Source organism: Phoenix dactylifera, chromosome 2 (assembly GCF_051530095.1).
Source record: "Phoenix dactylifera cultivar Ajwa chromosome 2, Ajwa_hap1_PhDact_Kaust_v1.1, whole genome shotgun sequence".
Lineage (NCBI taxonomy): Eukaryota > Viridiplantae > Streptophyta > Magnoliopsida > Arecales > Arecaceae > Phoenix > Phoenix dactylifera.
Genome location: NC_143191.1, coordinates 10,852,643 through 10,876,534, shown reverse-complemented (window position 1 = coordinate 10,876,534; position 23,892 = coordinate 10,852,643). Strand labels below are relative to the sequence as shown.

General features: G+C 37.6%; 1 protein-coding gene across 1 annotated transcript; it reads left to right on the top strand.

Moving 5' to 3' along the window:
• The first annotated feature begins 4,074 nt into the window (after positions 1–4,074).
• LOC103706565 (calcium/calmodulin-regulated receptor-like kinase 2) lies at positions 4,075–23,492 on the top strand. The gene is given in 9 exon segments (XM_008790707.6): positions 4,075–4,370; positions 8,471–8,856; positions 15,209–15,362; positions 18,218–18,344; positions 19,268–19,353; positions 19,437–19,508; positions 21,915–22,118; positions 23,066–23,216; positions 23,219–23,492. Coding segments are annotated over 8 exon segments (1,248 nt in total). The 5' UTR covers positions 4,075–4,370; positions 8,471–8,536; the 3' UTR covers positions 23,353–23,492.
• Positions 23,493–23,892: the final 400 nt, after the last annotated feature.

Here is a 23,892-nt window from a genome sequence, read left to right as displayed (position 1 = left end):
GTTTATTGGAAAAAGATTCCTAAGTGAAGGATTGTTTAAGTTGAATATAATAGTTCCTTCAATAAATAAAAAATTTTCGATCATGAATATAGAACCTCCTTCTATTTGGCATGGTAGATTAGGTTATATAAATTATAATATAATTAATCAACTAATGAACCTAAATTTAATACCAAAAAGTAATATTAAGAACCATAAGAAATGTGAAATTTGTATACAAGCCAAACTCCCTAGGAAGCCTTTTAAATCTATTAATAGGAATTCAGATCTGTTAGAGTTGATCCATAATGATGTTTGTGACTCTGGTAGAGTTATAGAGGAGATAACAGATACTTTGTGACCTTTATAGATGATCTGTCCAAGTTTTGTTACATCTACCTAATTAAAACCAAGGATGAAGTACTCAACAAATTTAAGATTTTTAAGATTGAAGTTGAGAACCAAGAGGAAAAAAAATTAAAATCCTTAGATCAGATCGGGGAGATGAGTATACATCTAATGATGTAACTCAATTTTGTGAAGATCATGGAATCATTCATGAAGTAACTGCTCCCTATTCTCCCCAATCAAATGGAGTAGCAGAAAGAAAGATTAGGACTTTAATGGATATGGTTAACTTCATGATTATAAACTCATGAGTACCAGAGAATTTGTGGGGGGAAACTCTAATTTCAGCCTGTTATATCCTCAATAGGATTCCCTCCAAAAATAATGATCAAACTTCATATGAAGTTTGGAAACATGGAGAACCTAATCTTAGCTATTTGAAAGTGTGGGGGTGCTTGGCAAAAGTGGAATACATGATTTTAAGAGAAAGAGAACATGGCCCAAAACAGTGGATGCCATATTCATAGAATATGCAGCCAGTAGTAATGCCAATAGATTTCTGGTGATTAATTCAGAAGAAAGTGATATTAGTAATAACACTATCATAGAAGCCAGAGATGCAACATATTTTTAAGACACATTTCCACTTAGAACTAGAGTAGATAGTGGTATTGCTAGTAGCTCTAGTAAAATAAGGATAAGAGAAATAGAAGTAGAAGCAGAACTTAGGAGGAGTAAGAGATCTAGGATAGAGAAACATTTGGAGATGACTTATATACCTTTCTTATAGAGGACTCTCCAACTACTTTTAAGGACGCAATGAAATCCTTGGATTCACCCATTTGGAGAGAAGCTGTGGACAATGAGATGCAGTCAATTATCCAAAAACATACTTGGGAACTAACTCATCTTCCTGGCTGTAAAACTATAGGGTGCAAGTGGATTTTTAAAAAGAAACTTAGGCCTGATGGCTCTGTAGATAAATTTAAAGCTAGATTGGTTGCTAAGGATTCTCAATAAATTTAATTATACCAATTGTCAACCTGTTTCTACTTCCTTTGATCCCTCTACACACCTTAAGAAGAACTTAGGAACTCCTATCCTTCAAAGCCTATATACTCAAATTATAGGCTTACTAGGATTCCTAGCAAACTACACCAAGTCAGATATAGCATATACTGTGAATAGACTTAGCAGATATACTGTTAATCCAAATAGAGATCACTGGACAACATTAGAGAGAATTCTTAGATATCTTAAGGGTACTAAGTCCTATAGTTTGCACTTTAGTAGGTTTTCTGCTGTTCTAGAAGGCTATAGTGATACCAACTGGATCAGCGATACCTTAGATGCTAAATCCACCACAGGATATGTCTTTCTTCTAGGAGGTGCTGATGTGTCTTGAAAATCCACCAAACAAACCTTGATATCTAGGAGTACCATGGAGTCTGAACTGATAGCTTTAGACACCACTAGCACTGAGGCTGAGTGGCTCAGAGATCTACTAATAGACCTTCCTGTAGATGAGTTATTTTTACCATCTATCTCCTTACATTGTGATTGTAAATCTACAATAGATAAGTTCGACCAAGAAAATGACAATATAAAAATGAACAGGCACTTAAAAGTGCGTCATAAATCATTAAGATACAAATTGAAAAATAACGTTATTGCTTTAAATTTTATAAAATTAGAAAACAATTTGGCTGATCAGCTTACAAAAGGTTTATCTAGAACAGTAGATCCAGAATCGTCGAGGGGGATGGAGCTTAGCCCATAAAGATAGATCACCATGGTGGGAACCCAACCTTAAAGGTTCAATGGGTAGAAACAAACCGGAGTGTGACTGAGAGGAGCACTGTTTTATGTTTTCCTCATTCTTATGTCGCTAGTGCTCATAAAAGCAAGCGATAGGATTAATTTGTTTGTATAACTCTTAATGAGTCCGAGACCCAAGAGGCAGGAGCTTCCTTGCTAGCTTCCTTATTAGGACTCACCTATATGTGCAGTCGTGAGGCTGCGATTATGGAAAATAGGCAATTCCCTAAAAAGTATATGAAAGATACCTGCGCATGGCCACATTAGCGCAACCTGCTTAGAAACCAGATCGGGCTATATTATGTGTGTCGTTGATTTAATCTAAGGCATGGACCGAGGTTCAAGGTTAAGACCACCTTGGCTCCACAGATGTAATCAATTGTCACTAAGTGAAGGTTCAAACCGAAAGGTACCTACACCTATTACATAATATAAGATATCCAGCATTTTGTTTTGATTTTAAAATTATTTAAAAAAATTAATTTTTGTGGAGGATTGTTGGAAAAATTAAATGCGCATGCGGCCACCCTCGGGCCGCATGCGCAATAGCCAGCGAGCGCTTGCTGGCGCCCGCTGCGGTTTTTTTTTTGAATTAAAGACGGGCTGGCCACGTCCGCGTTCCGCGGACGCATGCCAGCTCCATGCCAACTCCCTTTGGCCTCTGCGAAATCACCGCGGGCGCGTCCGCGGAAGTCGCGACGCGTCTACAAAAAGACCAGTAAGCCCTTATAATCACCCCTATATATACCCTTCAATTTCATCTTATTCGGGACACAAAAAATTAGAGAAAAATATCAGAAAAATTCTGGAGAAAAATTCTTCCTCTTAACCACTTCTAATTTTTATTTTTACAATTAAATTTAGTTTATTTTATTCTTTTTATTTCGTTCTTCGCCGGATCTGCAAGTCCGATCGGATTCGCTTTGGCCTCTTCCGAGACGTACCGAAGAAGAAGTTTAGGGTCGCCATATCTCTGAGGATAGATTACCGGGAGACCCGTATGTGGGGGCAAACACTTCTTTGAGATAGCATTTACGTGCTTCGACCTGCTTTCAATCAGGCTATTTTCTCTAACTCTTATTTTAAATTTAATATTAGTAGATCTGTAGTATTTACAATTTTATGATTTAAATATATTAAATGAATAGATTTATTTTGTGCTAGAATAGATTTCTTTTGTGTTAAAATAGAATTATTTTGATGCCGAATAATATATATATATAGATTACTCCCTTTAAGATTTTCCATTAATTGTAATTTTTAGATTTATTTGTTTATTTAAATAATATATTTTGCTAATAGAAGGCAACCCAGTCAGCGGCCTTGTTTGCCTTCTGGAGCACGTGCACTACCTGGAAGGCATTATAGTCTGTCGGTATCCGTTGAATATTGCAAAGCAAAAGACTTCCGTCCTCGCTCCATCCCTCCTTTCGTATCCAGTCAATCGCTGTGGCCAAATCTCCCTCTAGGATGATGCGCTCAGCTCCCAGCCTCTGTCTCGCATAAGAGATATTCTTCCATGCTGCCTTGAGCTTCGCCCCAATAGTAGAAAGCCCATCGGTCCGCCGTCTGCCCGCAACAATCAACTGTGAGTCATGACTTCTGCCATAAGCTTCTGGACCACTGCCATTGAAATTCACCTTTAGATTGGTGGGGGCAAGGATAGGGAGAAACATGAGCGCTAAAGCATGGAATAGCATGTAATTCCATATGAACGCTAATGATATACCTGTCTAGTTACATGCTCGCAACGAAAACGCCCCCTCATTTAAAACTCTTTATTATTATTATTTTTTTGCTCTTAACCCAAGATTATTAACATTCTTTTAAGGTTTAAACCGCCCGGCGCCATGGACTTCGTAACAATCGACACGCCCAGGCGGCAGTAGGTATATTGTTGCTAAAACTGAACTCCTCAATAAAACCACAGAAAGCGAGCATCCTTCCAAAACCCCAGCCCAAGAGAGAGCTAGAAACCAAACGGGACAGGAACATGTCGCGGGTACATCGTACCGCTCGGATCCGATGGAAGAATTCTGACTTCTGAGTGGATGTCTAAACCCCCTCTTGACTCCTTCCTCCCTCTTATCTTGAGTCCTCTCTCTTTGGTTGTAACGGCGAGGAGGAGGAGGAAGAGGAGGAGAATAGTTTTAATGGGGATATAGAGGCTTTGTACTAGTTTGGAGGAACCACAACGGGGAGCTGGCGTTTTCCTGGGTCAAAAGGTATTGTTTTTGGCGAATTATGTGGAGATTTTGTTTTTGTTTTCTTGCTTGGATAAGATTGTTTTTTTATCTATTTGATGACTGATGTTTTTGTTATTTTGGATTGGAAGGTGAATCAGGATCGTTGTTTTTGGGGGTGGGAGGGGTGGAGGGTTTGAGGTGGGTTTCATAGGAGTATTTGGTTACTGATTGGATTGGGATTGATGGGGTATCGCCTTTGGTATTGATCAGAGAACGATTTAAGAAGTCTAATGATCATAAGTCATTAGATTTATGCTGGGGGAATTTTAAACAGATTTACGCGCTGTAAAATGTCTTTTTAATGATGAAATTTGCCTTTTTTTTTCCATGAGTGATTTTTGAATTGATTTGGTGGTGCTGTAAATCTCTAGAATAGTCTGTTCTTGGATGGTTACTTGTTATGTATATGCGACTCAATTCAACTGTTTCTTCTATTCTTTCTTATCATTGCCGAAAAAGGTTTTTTTTTTTTTTTTTTTAATTCCATTGGTTGTTAGAGACATGTGAGAAGGAGGATTTTTGTTGCAAAAGGGCTGGTATAGGCCTTGTTGAGGAGGCTTGTCTTCCATGGAACTGTGGAATGTGAATTTTAGCCACCTATGTTAGAACTCTTAATACAATTTTGAAGCATTTTCTTCTGAGTAGGTTTGATAAAATTTTGCAATGTACTTAAAGCTAAATTACCATTTTTTTTATCTTATGGGTGGAACGTATGGAAAGCAAACATTACAGAGTTGTTAGAATGTGTATAGTGACTGTATACAGATGGAAATGACAACCGGAGGCAGTTAAAAGTTTGTTGCTATAACTACTGTAATTGACAAGTTTCAAGGGGTGTACGGAAAATGGTATGGGAGATTAAAGGTTTGAGTAGAGACATTTATTTCAAGAAACTGTCGATGTCGATTAAACATTGAGAAGATATGAAATGTATGTATATGGAAAAGTTCAACTGTTCAAGTGCTTATATAAAGTTGTTGTTGGGTACTTGAAGGTAGATGATGGTAACAACTGTAGTATCTGTTTGCTTCTTTTACTTGTTTGTTGGGCCCAAGTTAATTTTAGCTTTATCACTGGGCTCCATTTGGGCCTATATATTTGGCTCAATTTTTGTGACTATGCACTTGAGAAGTGCCTGATTGTCATGGAGGCATTTAGATCAACAATGTCATGCTGGCTACCTACTTAAATAAGCAAATATATATGTACATAGCTGGGTAGAATGTATTGTACATCCACAATCTATTTTACCTTTCTTTCTTTTTGTCATCCCTCTTCTCCATTTATACAAGACAGCCTACTGGAGTACTGAAAGACTTTGGTTAAGGAGGCTTATGGAAAAGTTGCTGAAATTATCAGTTCAAATGTGAACTTTACTATAGACAGGGTAACCAGGTTAAATTTCTGAAGGAATGAGGAATTGGATGATTTTTGTTTCACCTGGGGATTAGGTATTTAGGGTTTTGCTGAGATTTCAAGGGCTAAAATTAGAGTAATAAAGGATTCTCCAATTTGCTGGAATTCATTTTCTGATGATATTAATTTTTTTTTCAAATTATCAATTTTCAAATGAAATTTATTCATTTTCTAAGCATAAATTATTATTTCTCCTCTTTTAACCTGTATTGGTCAAAATTACCAGAGGTGCAACATGTACAGACATTTTTTGGCTATGCAACTGAGAGTTGAAACTTTGTTTGAAATATCCAGATGCAGACAAAGGGACAGTATAAGCTTGATCATTCAGTTAATGATGAATTATGAAATGCAAGATGTGTACCAGAACTTATGTAGTACCTCTTGTATTCTCAAAGTTGAATTTTGACGAAAGTCATACACATCTTTATTTGGACTAGCATAATGTTTTTACCTCTAAAAGGCATACTGGTGTTATTGGTCCATCTCTTGCTCATTGTGTGCTCCTACTAGACTTCATGGGCTCTAATTGTCAGGGATTGGTGCCAACAACCATATGTAGAATGTAAAGGCAGGTTACAAGAGATAGAATGTATAACCATGGTATGATTGTGGATAACTGCATGTTCAAGTGGACAGGCTAATGACAGACCCATGCATAAGCTGTACTACATGGACCTGGATACAAGTGTTAGGTGTTGTTATGTGTCTACGTGGTGGATCCTTCTATTCTTCAAGGACTCGTTTGGTTTGTGAGAAGAATTTTTTCTCACTGAAACATTTTTTTCCTAGGAAGTTGATGCCTGGATATATAATACCTAAAAAAGTTGTTTTTGTATGTTTGTTTTACTATGGGAAAGTGGCACATTTCAGAGTGGCATATGTTTAGTTGAGCATCTACTTTTCTCGGAAAATTGTATAAAATATCTGCTATGCCCTTAATTAAGGGAAAAATCTTACCCCATTCTATCTATAAGCTTAAAGGCACTTTTGGAAAAAAAATTATCACAATTCTTAACCAATGGGAAATTTACTTTTTCATGTCCCACATAGTTTTTTCTTTCCCATAAAATATGGGAAGCTTATTCCCATGGAAAAGTTATCTTTTCATCTCTCTCCTTTGAAAACTCCAACCAAATATGAGGCATTTCTCTATTTTCCTATTGACCACACTTTCCCTCTCCTCTTCCCATGAACCAAACAAGTCCCAACAGTTTCGTCTTGTGGACCCATACCTAAATGTCATACCAATACCCATTTCTAAGTGTACTGTGTGGGTACTTTAGGTAAATTGAAGGGTCCAGGTAATAATTCTTATGACTATTCGTTTCAAGAGCAGTTGAATTTGATAAATTGTGCATTTGATTTTTTTTGTTTACGTGTACATTTTTGCTTCTAGCCATGAGAAACTTCTGTCAGATATATCTAATCTCATACTTTCACCTACTTTTAATTTAAGGTAATGTCACTTTCCTTTGCTTCTAATACCATTTATGCTATCATGGCATCATTAGTATCAGCTTCATCTTTACTAGATTAGTACTCTTTTTTACTTTTTTCCCCTTCTTGAATGAACCTTCTAGATACATGTGATTCAGGTAATACTTTTACAAAATTTAATTTTCTGCAGACGCTTCCACTGCACCTACATCCTTTCCAATAAACCAGATTTCCCCTGCTTATGCTCTACATTATCCAGTGCAGTGGCTTTTTGTAAACTTGGATCTCCAATGTCAATAATGTAGGATTTGCTGGTTTGAGCAATGTCATGCTTCTGTTTCAGGTTTCACTTATATTAAAATTAAACTTGCAATCTTCACTAACATACGAGATATTCAGTACAAAAATATATACATACACACGTAATACATACATATGTATGCACTACGTACATAATTTACAGTTGCAGTTGGATTGTCCATTTGTGACTCATGCATGGTTTGTGGAAGTTGGCAATTTAATTCAGTTTTAGGATGTTGTTTAGTCTCTTGTCAGTGGAAACTGTCTTCTGTCATACATAACCTAGATCACTGTTAAGCAGAATGTTTTTGAACATGTGACTTACTAACTAGTCAATATAATAAAACATACAGGCTATTATCCATTTGAAAACACATGAACCTACATACATACACACATACAGTTGCAGTCAGATTGTTCATATGTTAGTGCCTGCATGGTCTGTGGAAGTTGGCAATTTATTTCAGTTTTAGGATCAGTCTTATCAGTGGAAACTGTCTTCCATCATACATAACCTAGATCACTGTTTAAGCAGAATGTTTATGAACATGTGACTCACTAAGTAATCAAAATAATAAAATTTAACTGGTTATTTTCTATTTGAAAGCACTTGAACATACGTCATACATACATACATACGTACGTACATATACAATATGACAGTTGCAGTTGGATTGTTCATTTGGGAGTGACTCCTGCATGGAATGTGGAAGTTGGCATTTTATTTCAGTTTTGGGATGTTGTTTAGTCTCTTAGCAGTAGAAACTGTCTTCTGTCATACATAACCTAGATCATTGTTAATCAGAAAGTTTTTGAACATGTGACTTACTATATTCAATATAATAAAGCATAACTGGCTATTGTCTATTTGAAAGCACATGAACATATGATCATGACTGATATCAATATGTATGTTTTGACAGAAAACTCAACATCCTGTTAGCCCTTCAAAATGTTCTTGCCCTTTAACCATCAAAAGGGATCAAAGAATGGTAGACCAAACTAATATTATTATTATTGGGGTCTCTGTTGGTGTGACCTTTGGGATCTTGGTTGCATTTTGTGCATATATCGCTATCAGGTTTTATAGAAAGCATTCTCATGTCCAGCAGCAACCAAATGAGCTTAGTGCAGCATCTCTTCCCATACGTGCAAATGGCGTTGGTACAAGCATTGATTTTAGTGCATCACTGTCAGTTTCTGATGGCTTGCATCAGATGGAGACAAGGAACACTTACTGGGGTCAGCGAGGGCACCAAAACAAAGATCTATTTGCTTCTATGTCAGGAATTCCAAGATACTCATACAAGTATATCTTTTACTGGATACTTCTCTTTTGTTGAATCACTATTCAAATATGTGCCAGCAATAGCAAGTTATGGACATATGCCTTTTGACTATGAGTTATTAGATGCTCAAATATACTTTTTTTTATTAGATGCATGCCTAAGTGTGGTGGAATGAGCATTACAAATATGAGTTCTTGAATTTTGTGCATGTACCACATGGAATGGGACTTTTCTTGAATTGCATGCTGATTCTGTTTTTTTTTTTTTGGAAAAATAAACTTTTTTCTATTTACCAATTAAAGGAAGAGAAAGATGTTCAAAGTTATATAGATAATATCTTTGCCATAAATACATGCAAAATATTTAAGTAGATCAAAGGCAATCTTAAGAAATTAATAGAGGAATTTAAGAGAGAGAAGATGATGCAAAAGCTCTTAGATCTCCTTAAAAGATGTGGGTTATTCTGACTTTGTTTTTTATACTTATTTTGAGCATGAATGTTGTATAGAAGTCCTTAATTATTGAGGGTGGGTTGGACAAGATGATTATTGAGTTTTGAAGTGCCTAAAGTTCCCCTAGGAGGCTTGTGGGAATCTAAATTTTATAACAAAAATATAATTTGCATTCAAATTTTTTCTTTGTTTAATTTATGTTTTAGTCAAGGGTCTTCTACCTTCCTTATCTTGTTTCCATAGGATCATTCAAGTGTTTTGTCTATTTGTTCGAATTAAAACTTCCCCATATGATAATATAGGAGACACCAACACTAGCAACAATGATAATGAGGATGGTTGTGGTGATTGTAGATGAAGCCAGAAGGGGCATCGACGAAGGATGTGTAGAGAGAGAGAGAGAGAGAGAGAGAGAGAGGAGGAGGAGGAGGAGTGTGGTGATTGTGCCATACATATTTTGTCTATCCTCACATGGCTAGGGTGTCTATGTAAGGTAGAACAAAGGATGGTGAAGGAGCCGATGGCCTACACAGTGGCCTCCAAGGCAACAGAGTGGGGGGACCAATAGCAAACTGGCGATAGGACAAGACGGTTACGGGCAAAGGTGAGGAAAGTGGTGGAATTAGGGCATGTGTGAGAGAGTTGAAGGCTGAACAGATAGGATTTGTGAAAAAAGTTTTAGGTAGGAGAGCATGGATTGATAATTATGTATATAATATCAAATGATATAAATCATATTTTCTCCAAAAGCTTGGGCTGGATAAGGCCATGCCTATCTGCATTTTTTAGTCAGAACGAGATTGACCTGAACAGGGGTGGTGGAACCGTCATGAACCAGGTAGTTTCGGCCGTTCCAAGCCGTACTGGTGGCTCACTAGTACGGTTCCGGCAACAAAAACAAGACTCGTTGCTGGAGCCGGAGAAAGAGAAGGAAAGAGAGACCGAGCGGGGGAGGGAGGGAGGGAGGGAGAGAGAGGCCAGGATGCCGACGGAGGGCCGGCGGAGGCCGCGTTAGGCGAGGTCGTGGCCGGTTCTCCTGTTTCGAACGAAACACGGGTCCGACTACGGCTTAAAAATTTTTGCGATTTTTAAATGAAGCTGGAAAATTGCTTGCCGACTTTCTTAAAAATCGCAAAGTTTCTTGCTGACTTCACTTAAAATCGCAAAACTTGTATGCCACGGTCGGCCCCCTATTTCATTCAAAATAGAGGAACCGGCTATGATCTCGCCTGCCGCAGCCTCCGCCGCCCCCTTGCGGCCTTCGTTGGCCCTCTGCCAGTGTCTGCCACCCTCCACCAACCTTCCTCCCTCTCTCCCTCTTCTCTCTTTCTCTCTTTTCCTCCCTGCGACGGTATCGTGCCCTCTCCTCTGTCAGTACGAGCTTGACACGGTCCGTACCAACTCGTGCTGCGAAGCCCCATTGTTTCCAACCACCTGGAAGGAATAGGCAAAAGCAGGCAAAGGGAAGGCAGAGAATGGCTTGAGTTTCCAACAGTCATCCTTCTACCGGGAAACTAGTACGGTGCCCAGTACCGGTTCCTCCGACCTTGAGCCTGAAAATTATTTGGGTCTTAACATTGACAGGGTCTGACCTATTGAGCAAAAATCCAAGTCAAGCAAGCCGAACTAAGAATGCTCAATTCTAAATTCATGGTATGCTGTACCCTACAGTACCGAACGGTACCGGGCATACTGTACCATACCAGTTCGGTACCAATACCGGCATGGGTGGCATACCGACTCTCGGTATGCCAAAAAAATAGGATCCGGTATCGGTACAATGTACCTTTGTTCTAATAGCCAGTATGATGCACCCGTGTAAGCACAAATTTAGTATCATTTGATTTTGTGCTCTCCATTGCAATGATTCAACATGTTGACAACTAAAATCCTATGCTTATTTGATGGTGTTGTTTCCTGTGTACTTTTTAGTGCTCTTTTCTAATAGTCAGTATGATGCATGGATCTAAGCACGGATTTCTTATCATTTAATTTTGTGCTCTCCATTGCAATGATTCAACATGTTGACAACCAAAATTTTATGCTTATTCGATGGTGCTGTTTCTGTGGTAGTTACATTTTAGTGCTTTTCTCTAATAGTCAGTAACTCAGCATAATGCATGGATCTAAGTACAACTTTATTATCATTTAACTTTGTGCTCTCCATTGTGATGATTCGACAAGTTGACAACTAGAATCCTATGCTTAGTCAATGGTGCTGTTTCTGTAGTAGTTACTTTTTAGTGCTCTTTTCTTCGTTATCTCTATAGTAAGCCTCTCAAAGGTATGAAGCCAATACTGAAATTTTTAAAACCTAACCCTTGGGTTGTTTTCTTTACCTTTTCAATTATCTTGGCTTTTGTGGTTCAACTTTAGTCGTAACACAATTCTATTGGAATTCTCTAGCCGATGTGTGTGTTTTGCTTTTCTATATAACTATGCCTTCTCATAAAGTTTTCTGCCAAGATTCCTACTTTCCTAGTTCAATTTGGACTTAATTACCAATCTGTTAGGAAACTACAAAGTGGCCTTAAATTGCAGTTTTCACTTCAGTACCCTATCTTATCCTGCATTTGCCAATAGGACACCATCACCCCATCATCTGTTGTTGCTTTGAAGTCTAAATCCTCTTTTCTTCTAGTTATCCTGTACCAGGTTTGTAACAGAGTCAAGTTCTGTTTTGTGCATCAATATAGAGTTATACTTAAAAGGATTATAGCTCTGACTTAAATGAAGTAAAGGGTTGGCGAGGGAATTAGGAGAAAAGAATGTGTATTAGGCTAAAAATGGATTCTGAGGGAAAACACTTGTTGGAGGCAAAAGGGGGACAACTATGTAGTTGAAGAGAAGAGATAGATGTAAATGTTACTTCCAAAATAAGAAAACTTCAGGACTAATGCCAATAATATATTTTCTATTAAATTTATGGTTCTAGACTGACGAAGACTTAAGATTTCTACGACAAATGGTGCAATCATTATTAATCAACTTGAATGGGGATGGCTTTAAGTAAAAAGATAAAGGATGGTTCTATTGCTGAGAGAAACAATTTAGTATGTATTAAATCAAGAAACTGGTTAATTAAGTTTTGGCTCTAGTAGATGGTCTACTTACGACTGAGTTTGTAACACTTAATGTGGGCTATTAATTATAAGGATACTGGACTCCCTTGAAAAGGGTGATTTAGGGCCTAATGTGGAAAGGTAGTTGTTAAGTCTCTTTCACTTTATAGTAGTAAAAGCCTCGATTATGTTTTATCTACTTCACTACAAGATTGTTATTAACAAGTAAAGTGCTGCTATGGTATCATAATTCTTATTAAATTTGGTAGGGAAGGATGGGTTAAGCCTAGCCAGAGGTTTATATTTATTGGAATGGCTTAAGCTACAAGCGGATAAAGGTAGTTATATTGTGCTTCTGGTAATTTGGGGTTAGCACTGTACCCCTACCCTAGCATTGTACCCCTACCCTACTGGACCATGTTGATAATTGAGATGCACCAGCACATGAAGGTGCACACATCTATGGATAGAAAGGTATAATGATCCGGTACCGGTAGACGTATCGATCGCCTCCAGACCAGTTCGATACCGATCGAACCGGCAGCCGCGGACGTGCGGCGCGCTGTGGACAATGCCACAAGCATGAAAAATGCCATAGAGCGCCCAAAGGCATACTGGTGCGAACCGGTTCGATTCGCACCGGTACGCCCTCTGTACCGCTCGGTTTCGGCCCTCGAAACCGTTTTGCACTGATGTACCGAACCGGTCAGGGATTGGACCGGTCTGGTACGGGCTGAACTGGCCTGCCCGGCTGGTACGGGCCGGTTCAACATACCATGATTGATAGATTCATATTTTGATGCATTAAGATATGTTATATTATTACGGTTTCGTATAGGCCAACGTAGGTTTCCGATTTCTATTAATTTCTAGAATTCCGCAACAACAAATCTTCTTAGATATTTATGTTGCATGTTGTTTAACATGTGAATTTTTGAAGTTTCAAGTATTTTGTCATGCAAACTATTATTACACAACTACATTTCCACGTTAACAACATGAGTAAGATGAAAACTAGTTAAAGTCTCTGTGCATCAAGGTCCGCCGTACTGGTACCGGTCGACGTACCAGTGGCATCCCGGATCGGTCCGTACCGGTGGCGAACCGGTCCGAACCGGTGGCGTACCGGTCCGAACCAGTCCCGTACCGGTTCTTCAACAATAAATTACCGGTACCGGATTTCACGCTGATCCGGTACCGGTCCCAGGCCGGACCAGTACGGCAGACCATGCTGTGCATATTGTTGAAACTAGGGAAGTTCATCTATCGATGGTATTTGTGGAAACTTATAATCATAATACCTTTATTTTGGACCTTCAGTTGAATGTAAAAAGATGATTTTTTTATAAAAAAAACTACTCCCTATACCCTAAAACAAAAGCAAAAAAACTATATATGTGGATGGACCAGATTGTCATCCATGGTAATAAGGTTATTCAGGATTCGTTGGACAAAGTGAAAGACAAAAAAGCATGGACAAGCTGGTTTTGCTTCATATCGATCTGTATGGATTCAAATTGCTTCTATATGCATAGATCCAACATGGATGGTGGCATGGTGCAGAGTTATACAACCTAGGTATCGTGCTGAAAAATTGCCATCATGATATTTAACATAGATAAAGTACAAAAGAGAGGGCCAATTTATCCATCACAAGGACTAAAATATCATGCTTGTTTCGGTTAAAAGCCACCATCAAACATTTGCCATGTCATATCATGTCCACAATTAGCATATGATGGTTTCGAAAGGCAACACAATTTTATAAAAAAATGTTTTCTTTTGAATGTAAAATAAAAAACCACATTTAATTTTCCTTAGGCATAGACCAATTTTAACTTATTTATACTGGAATGTATCCATGTTTTATAAAGATTAAGATGTTTTTAACTATTTCGTAGAAATCTAGGACCATAAATCGTCCAAGATACTGTGATGATTTTTGTTTAACTTGTTTATCGCATAGTTTCAAGTGATTTAATGAGTACACCTCACATTACAGAACTATGTGCACACTTAGTAAGAGAAATAAACTCAAATTTCCTACAGGAACTACATTGGGATTTGTATGAAACACACATGTTAACAACATAAGAGGTGTTATATACAGACTGTTGGTAGTATAAGCAGTTCATATACTGATAATACCTTGGGAAGCTCCTGATGTAGGCTGCCTACTTGCCTTAGCTTCTAACTTTTGGTCTGGTGTGCAACAACAATCTTTTGCTGTTAGTGAATCCAATCCAAAGATTCAGTTTCAAATCTAGAAGGAGAAAAAGGGTCGATTGGGAAGAATTCAAAATGGTCTTGAATAGAAATAAGGCTATTCAAGATGGTAAGGCATGGTCTAAAAGAGGTCAGCCTGCAAGCTCGTATAACAACGCACCAGTCTGCATTGTTTTATATTCCTTCAATCTGCAGCTGTTCAAGCTGACATGGATGTATGCTCCATTGCGCCATCAATAATTTCCAAAGTGATATATTATGTGGCACAGTATGATTGGGCACTTAAGTTATATACAATATGTGTGCCTTTCAGACACAAACAACTGCTGTTAGAATGAGAATAATGCAGATTCTGTATTTCCAATCTTGAATCGTGATGAGCTATTAAGACAATGGAATCTTAATCCTTTTCTAGTCAAAACATTTTAATCAACTTAACTTTCTTTGTGAAATGAGATACATAATTATTAGAATAATTTAAATTTTATCATTGTCATGCCTTGTGAAAGTACAAATCTGCATTCATTTTTCAACATTATAAAATGCCTAGAATAGCAAATATTCTCAGTGAATCTGTGGTATATATAGTGGTTGAATCTATGGATAATAATGTAACATGTTCTGTCATCTAGGGACATTCAGAAAGCCACACAGAACTTTACAACTATTTTAGGACAGGGATCTTTTGGTCCAGTCTATAAAGCTGTAATGCCTACAAGCGAAGTGGTAGCTGTAAAGGTTCTTGCAGTTAATTCAAGGCAAGGAGAGAGAGAATTCCAGACAGAGGTGCACTACTCTACTCTGGAACTGCATTTTATTAGAATACCTACTATTTTGCTTGAAAAGCCGCTTTTGGATCTTAGTGAGCATGTTTAAGGGATCCATAAAGTAAATTGTCCAGAAGCTTAATTTTAATTTAAAAAAGATTGCTCATAACCAATTAGAAAATTAATAGCTATCTGTTCTTATCTGTCCGGGATATTCTATCTTTGAGGAAAAGGCATGCCTGTTAACTTTCAAGCCTTATCATTGGCTAACATCAAATATTAAAGCTTCATTCTTTTTGTACATTCTTCACATAGCAAATGACATTGTTGACTTTGAAATATGAAGCATTTCATTGCTAGCTTATCTTCAGTGTTAAGTTCACATTGTGAGGAATTTTTCCTCCTATAAAGGATAGTCATAGTGATGCTCCCTTTTCACGTAAGCCTCAATGCCCTTGTGAGTTCTTAACTCTTTTACATATCAATGTTATTTATATAATCTCCTAGGTTAACATGGACAAAATTTCTGAAAAAATGGGCATGTTGTTACTTGACATCTTCAAATTGTTTTGTGCTAAAAAGAACTCTATTGTACAAATATTAAACTGAGTTCTAATGAAGTCATATGTTAGATATCTTAAAAGTTTCCTAGTTTGAAGGTGTTGATACTAGTAACTGGACTGCTAAGTTCTCGCACTGGAACAAAATATAGTTGAAAGTAAACATTTTAGTCCAACAAAAAAAGCAAATATTGCCATATACTTGACATTGGCATGAAATTTATGATGGGTATTAATGTTCTAAGACTTCATGGTCAATCCTTCCAGCCCGCTACTTGGTTAATAGGATTCATCAGCTATACTTCATGGGAAGCTTATGGTACACTCATGCTACCTAAGTTTCCACCTCTTCCTCTTTCACAAAAATGTATTGGATGTGTATGCTTCGCACAACAATAAGATCGAGGAAGAGGTTGGATAAACCATTTAGTTTGGTACTGTGATACCTGTTTAAAATGTATTCTAAGATGCTAAAAAATACAGGAGAATTAGTCTATATTGTAAGACAAACTTGTGGCAAAAGAATAAAAAAAAGCATGTCATAGCACCCGAGGCTCCCGCCACCACAGGATCTCGGGCAATAGAATATGCACAAATTTATGGCATGAACTCTAAAAGTTTCTCTTTAGCGTCCAAACTTGATGGGTTATAATATAATTCTTATCATGGTATGCTTAACCGATCCGTACCGACCGGTTCAGCCCGTACCGGACCAGTCCGGTTCAAGCGTGGAAAATGGTTCTGGCCCGGAACCGGCAGGTACTTAGGGCATACCGACCCGAAACCGGCCGGTACCGGTCAGTTTGCACCCCTTTTTTTTTTTCCACAACGCGCATGTTGTGGCTGATTTGACCACAGCACTCTACGTTGTGGCTTTTTGGCCACGCAGAACGGCTATAGCATTCCGCGTTGTGGCCTGATATGACCACAGTGCTCCGCGCTGTGGCTTTTTGGCCATGCGAAGACCACAGCACTCTGCGCTATGGTCTGATCTGTGGCCAGGCGAACCAAGGTACCGGTTCGATTCGGTCCAAACTGGTCCGGTAGCCGACTGGTACACCAACCAGTACCCGGTTCGGCGAACCTTTATATTATATTATTGTTGCAGCCAACAAAATCTGTTAGATGAAAAAAATGTCTTTCTCCATATCCGTGAAAGCACGGACCAGGAGTGTATTGCTTGGTCCACGGTGCACATGTTGCACCTACCTGCTGAAGTGTATTGCTTCACTCTGTAGCACAATGCATGACCCTACAATGTGATCATGTACATTGATCTCCCTTGAGATAATTTGCAGTCTCAAGAGGAAAAGATGCAAATATAGGTCACGATACTTCTAGTTTTCTCTAAAGAAGTGAAGGTTTGCACACTTCAAAGTAAGGGTCAAGAATTACAGTAGAAGTAAAAAAAAATTAGGTTAGCTCGAGCACAAAACATGCTACTTCATAACAAGTGTAATTTTAATAAAAAAATTTAAGAAAAAGTTATTTATAGTCTTAGTCCCAAAATAAATCAACATAACCAAAAGCCACAGATGGTAAAACCTAGCCTTATAGGCACCCAGAGGAGAAACTAAAGGGTTATCTCACCCATATATCTAGACCCTTCATAGTGTTAGGAATCTCTTTTGTTCAAGTTTGGCAATGCATTTTGATAATTCAGTCACACAAAATCCTTAGAAGTTATTGATGGCTTTGGCTTATTTATGTCTGTTCTCTGGAAGTAGTTTGATGTTATATAATCTTTATTTCACAAATGCAGTAATTACAAAAGGGATATGTTGCGCAAAACAGGAAAGTGTAGCTCATATTTATTTAATGGCAAAGTTAGCAAAGCAGTAATTTGTGAAATAAAATGACAGTTTAAAGAATACTTTATATAAAATTATTATGGATTAATTGTGATATGTTTTAAATTGAGAATAAATGACCTCAAAATCTCTTGAGAATATGAAAATAGTCATGAATGAATTAATCAGCACAAAGAGAGACATTGCACACTTTTAGTAGTAACTTTCTTGAATGTTTTATGATTTGTAATTTAAGTTTGACTTAGCCTGTTGAGTTTGGAGGTTTATTCAAAGCTTTCCCCCCTCCTTTTTTTATATCAATTCCCAACAAATATGGATATTACCTGAAATGTGGTAAGCAATTAAATAAACCATCTTCTTTATGGTGAAACCTGTTTATTATTTAATAATGTTTGAGTGTTTTATAACTTAGTCATATATCTTAGAATTTAATTCTAATTTATCCTGTCAAGTTCCAAGTTTTGATCATAACTTTCCTCTCTTTAATCCTTGTCCATGTGTAGGTTGTTTTACTTAGTAGGTTGCACCACAGGAATCTTGTGAATTTGGTTGGATATTGTGTAGATAAAAATCAGCGCATGCTTGTCTATGAATTCATGAGTAATGGGAGTTTGGCGAATCTCTTATATGGTAAGTGTATTATTGGGATCGATGAGGATACGGGAAATTCTTGTCTCGTTCACTTATCTTAAATTATCATGAGCTACTGTTTGTTGACCTGCATGCATTACTAGAGTAAATTGTTAAAATCAAGGTTTTTCTGCTACAATATCTAACATCTCTCATGGTCAACTGATCAAGCTGAACATTTGGGCTCATAATTGCTGTATATCAGTGGTTCTAAACTCTCATGATCTTATACTGTATGACAATTGGAGAATGGTGCATAAGCTTGTGAACCGTCAGTAAACAATATGGAGATATGCTACAATGCCTTGCTACATTTTAACCATGGGTGTTCAACCATGATATAGTTGTTAGTGAGAGGGAGGGAGGGAGGGAGAGAGAGAGAGGTGCCGTAAAAATTTAAAACCCTTGTTAGTTGTTACCCTACATTTGTGTTTGCAATGATTATGAAACCTAAAGCATACAAATACTAGCAAAATTTTAACATCTCAATATCAAGATGCAATTTCAATGAATCTTAAAACCTAAATTGAAAAGAAAACCAATGTTGCCTGTGACTTAGTAGAGACTGGATTAATGATTAAGTTTTGTTTTTAAATTTTAAATCAAAATATTGGCAGGTGATCTGATCAGCATAAAAGAGGTTGTCAACTAGTTGAGTTGGTAAAGTCTCTTGGTGTGGATATGAGACCTAGGCCTGATCCCATCCTCACCTGATTTTTGGTTGGGCTTCAAAAAAAGGAAGAAAAAAAACTACTGGACTTGAATAGTTTTTCATGGAATGGATTGACCATGTTTTTCTTTTCTGTAGAAGTTCATGAATTGTGATATTTTACTGTTTAAAGTTAATTAATCATGTACTATTTTCTTTTTCTTATTGTTGCGTAACTTTGAACTAGAAATAATGGTCTATCTTGTGTTCTTAGGTGATGGTCCACATATATTGAGCTGGGAAGAAAGACTACAAATTGCACTTGATGTTTCACATGGAATTGAGTATCTTCATGAAGGGGTATACTGGATATCTCTTATTTTCCTATTGCAAGCTGTAAAATTATGTGCTCCGATTAATCATGATAATTGTTCTTGAAATAGGCTGTCCCGCCTGTCATTCATCGAGATTTAAAGTCGGCTAATATACTCTTAGACAAGTCAATGAGAGCCAAGGTGAGACAATACGCAACAGTCATTGCATTGTGCATTTTCTTCTCTTTATGCTCAACTGCTTGATGTTCCATTTGTATGAGTGTACTGAACATTTTATCTTATTATTCTTGTATGGCATGTAATCAGCACTTTGCATCTCATACCATAACAATTCCTTAACAAGAAACCTCGTGACATCAAGACTGTTCTCCACTCACATGATCTCAAGGGATGCCCTTGCATAACCTTGATCATATTTGCTATGAATAAGAGTGGTGCCTTAGCAGTTATACAGCACTCTAGAATTAGCAAAAACTGATCAGGATGGATAACTATTTACTATCTGCTAAAATGTTATTTTTGATGATATGCGTACTAAGCATTCCCAAGATTAGAAAGTTATTTTATTTGATGACAGGCATTTCAATAAAAGAAAATTACAATTTTTGCTACTATATGCATTAATGTGTATTTAGCGGAGTTCTAGTTTTGCTAGCTACAACAATATGAAGTGGTTTTCTTTACCTTTCTGGTGAAAGTGATGAGGGGTAACTTTCTCCTATTTAAATGATCAGAGCATGTGCATTGCATCTGCTATAGGACTACATAATGCAGATTATGAGTAACTCCAAATTACCCCATCTCCGTATATTTGCATGTGTCAACACACCCTACCAGTCTACCTAAAGACTTGACTCCTTGACGTTTTCAGCAATGCTTCCTTCATTGCCTGCTTAATATATACCTCCATCTGTGTGATGTTGGAGCAAAGAGAAGAAACATTATAATCTTCTGATGGAAAGGCTTCAAGTCATGCAGCACTGCCATTTTTCTTAAGGCTTTATTCACCCCCACCAATCAAGTATGCAAGGAATGTGTGATAAGCCTCTAGGATACATTGAAGCCCAATGTTTGATTACGTCACCAGTGTCTACAGAATTATCTGGTTGATCCGATTATCAAGTTCAAGTTTTTATTTTTAGTTGTGTTATGCTTTTGTAGACTAGTTCATTACTTTTCGGGGATCGACACCTTCTTTTCTGAAGAGACATAGAGCATCTTTCCTATGGACACACATCCCAACGGACATTTCCCTTGACAAATATGTCAGGCGGACACAACCTTTCATAAAGATACATTAGAAAAAAGTTATAAATCTTCAAACTAGTGAAAATATGCAAAATGTGATTTCCTAGGCGACCAACCACCGCAATGTTTGTTTGTTTTTGTTTAAAGTAAAACTTTATTTTCTTTTATTTTGAAAATATGCAAAATGTGATTTAAGGTCAATGTTGATGTGAAAAAGTTAATTGGTGTTGATCACAAATATTTATGTACTTGATCTCAAGTTGGTTTCATGCAGGAATCTTTTGCATGATAGATGCTCCGGACCCATGCATTCACATCATTCTTTGGTCTCATAGGGTGCATGTGGATCAAGTTTAGCCGATGTGTTGTAAACTTGTTTTAATTTACAATTTGGGCTCCATCCTGACCCTACATTTGTTAATTTGGGGACGGAGGAGGTTCAGGTATAGCTCAATCGGGTTGAGTACTGAATTTTATTAGTCAAGAACGGCCTTTGTCTTTCGAATGATTTTACCCTGCATCTAGTTAGTCCCACTAGACTGGGGCTGAATTTTGTATATTTACTCTCAGTTCTAGGTTAAGTTCAAACAATGTCCAGCTTTGGTTGACCTACTCATAACCAGTGCTTATCCTGCATTCCTTCATGTCTTATATTCTCAATCAGTAGACTTTCTTTATTTACCGTTCATCAATCATCACCATGAACTTTGATGATGGAAAATACCTCTTGATCACTGTGCATCTACAAACTATTACAAAGACTATTATGTCCCTTCTCTTCTTTCTAAATTGCATATGTTGAACACCAAAGCTTCGAGCAATGTCTAGCTTTGGTTGACCTACTGATTACTAGGGCTTGTCCCACATTCTTTCTGGTCTTTTCTACTCAATCAGTACACTTTCTTTATGTGCCGTTCATCCCATGAACTTTGATGATGGAAAATACCTCTTGATCAGTGTGAATCGATGACTATGTTGAATTGCATATGTTAAGGACTACTGTGTCCCTTAACTTCTTTCTGAATTGCATATGTTGAGTACCAAAGCCTTCGACGAGTGGTGATATCAAGACTATACTTTTCTTTCCTCTTTTTCAAAGGAAAATAATAATCATTTTATGTTTCTTGGTTGAAATGCCGTAACACATCATTGTAGCATGTTTACATTCATCCACTACTCAAATTGTTTGTGGGTCTAGTTGCTCATATGCAGATAGTGCAATGTCATGATTTCATCCCACAAATCTTTGAGAATTCGGTTAAAGTTCTGATACAATATTGTACCTTTATTCTGCACCCATTTCATGTATCTAATCATTGGTGATATCAATCTATTCAGGTTGCTGATTTTGGGCTGTCCAAGGAGGAGGTTTATGATGGCAGAAAGTCAGGTCTCAAGGGCACATATGGCTATATGGATCCTGACTATATGTCAACATGCAAGTTCACAAAGAAGAGTGACATATATAGCTTTGGCATAATACTGTTTGAACTCATAACAGCCATAAATCCACAACAAGGTCTAATGGAGTACATCAATCTTGTAAGTTTGTCTTGGAGATTCCATTTCCATAACTATCACTACTTTACTTTTATTCTGGCTATATTTATCAATCATTATATTTCTTACCTGGGTATGCTGCTGAAGGACAAACATATCTCAACCTCCTCCAATTGACTTTGATTGGATGTCCATCATGATTGACTTCCATGAGGCCATGATATGAGTTGTCTATAACATATATGTAGATACTAATATTCAAGCATTGATTGTGTATAATTGCAGGCATATGTTTATCCAGAAAAACCTGCTTTAGTTAGATGCTTTAAACTCTAAAGTCTCTCAGAAAGCAACTGGATGCATAATATTGTTGGGATTAGTGGCTTCTCTTGACATGTAGGAAACAAAAACAGTCCGACTAGGACTCTGATGTCTCTCACGGGGAGAGTGAGATGAATCCCACTCTCTATTCCATAGGCCTCACATATATGAGGAAAGGTGAGGTAGTGCCACTCTTGGGATTCCTGTAATAATAGAAGAGTGCCAGTGAACATAGCCTGAATTTTGGGTGAGCCACAATAAATCTTGGTGGGTCATGCCAAGGTTATTTTCTATTATTTTATTCAGTTGTTCCTAGGATTGTATTGTAACAAATTTTGGCGTGTAGATTAGATGAGTGAAATGCAGACACTGATACTGTTCACATTTGGGTTATATGCTTGAAAGTTTGAGCCAAAAACCATAAACTTCACCAGATTGTGTGACGACACCTTGCTATCTGTGAAGCTCAAAAGCACAGATAAATTAGAACTCATAGAATGTCATTCTGGGGTAATTTCTTGATTTCATTGCTATTCTTTGGCGATGACAAGTAGTCATGCATATTCATATCATGATTCCATATTTATAATTAGCATTCAATGTAGTTCTATTAGTTTGTATATGAGTAGTATATTTTTAATTTACTATTCAAGCTTTTTGCATTTCAGGCAGCAATTGATAGTGAGGGAAAACCTGATTGGGATGAGATACTTGATAGGAAGCTTGTGGGTGAAAGCAATCCTGTAGAGGTCAGGCTTCTTGCTGACATTGCTTACAGGTGCTTGCACAAGATCCCAAGGAAGCGCCCCTCGATGGCAGATGTAACTCAGGCTATTGCAAAAATAAGACAGCGGCGCCTGGTCAGGGAAGATACTGTGGCTGCTTCGGTGAGCGATATATCTGGAATTTTAAAGAGAATAGAGCTTCAGCAAGTGGAGCTGAGCTCCATGACTAGCATCAAAGAGCATCCATCCCCAATAGCATAATATGTTCTTCAGATTACTTTCTTCTTATAGAGTACAGGCCCTGATGATCAGCAAGGATGTACAGATCATCAATCTTCGGACCATTTTTGCCCGTCGGTGGGTTACCTATTTGGTTTTCCAATTACAGGCATCCTTGAAGTGGATCCTGCAAGGCTAATTGCTGAGGTGCACATGTATTTAATGGAGAACTCAGATGTACAGGCAATGTATCTTGTTTTAGACATGAAATTGCTACCTCCATTGTGTATGGTAATGCTTTATCCTGCGATGCTTGTGCTACAATCAAACTGTCACTCTGGACTGGCATGAGCATTGAGATTAACATGGCTCAGTGAATGATTATAGAAATTAAGCTTTTGGTTCTTTCCCTTCAGTGTGGACTTCATGATTGTAATTTGTGCACAAGATCATTGTCTAGGGGGATAGATGACTTCAAGGTAGCAACGTCCTAGCCTCCCATGCAATAGCCACAGGCGTCTCGAACCTGCAATTGTAAATTCTTGAGAACA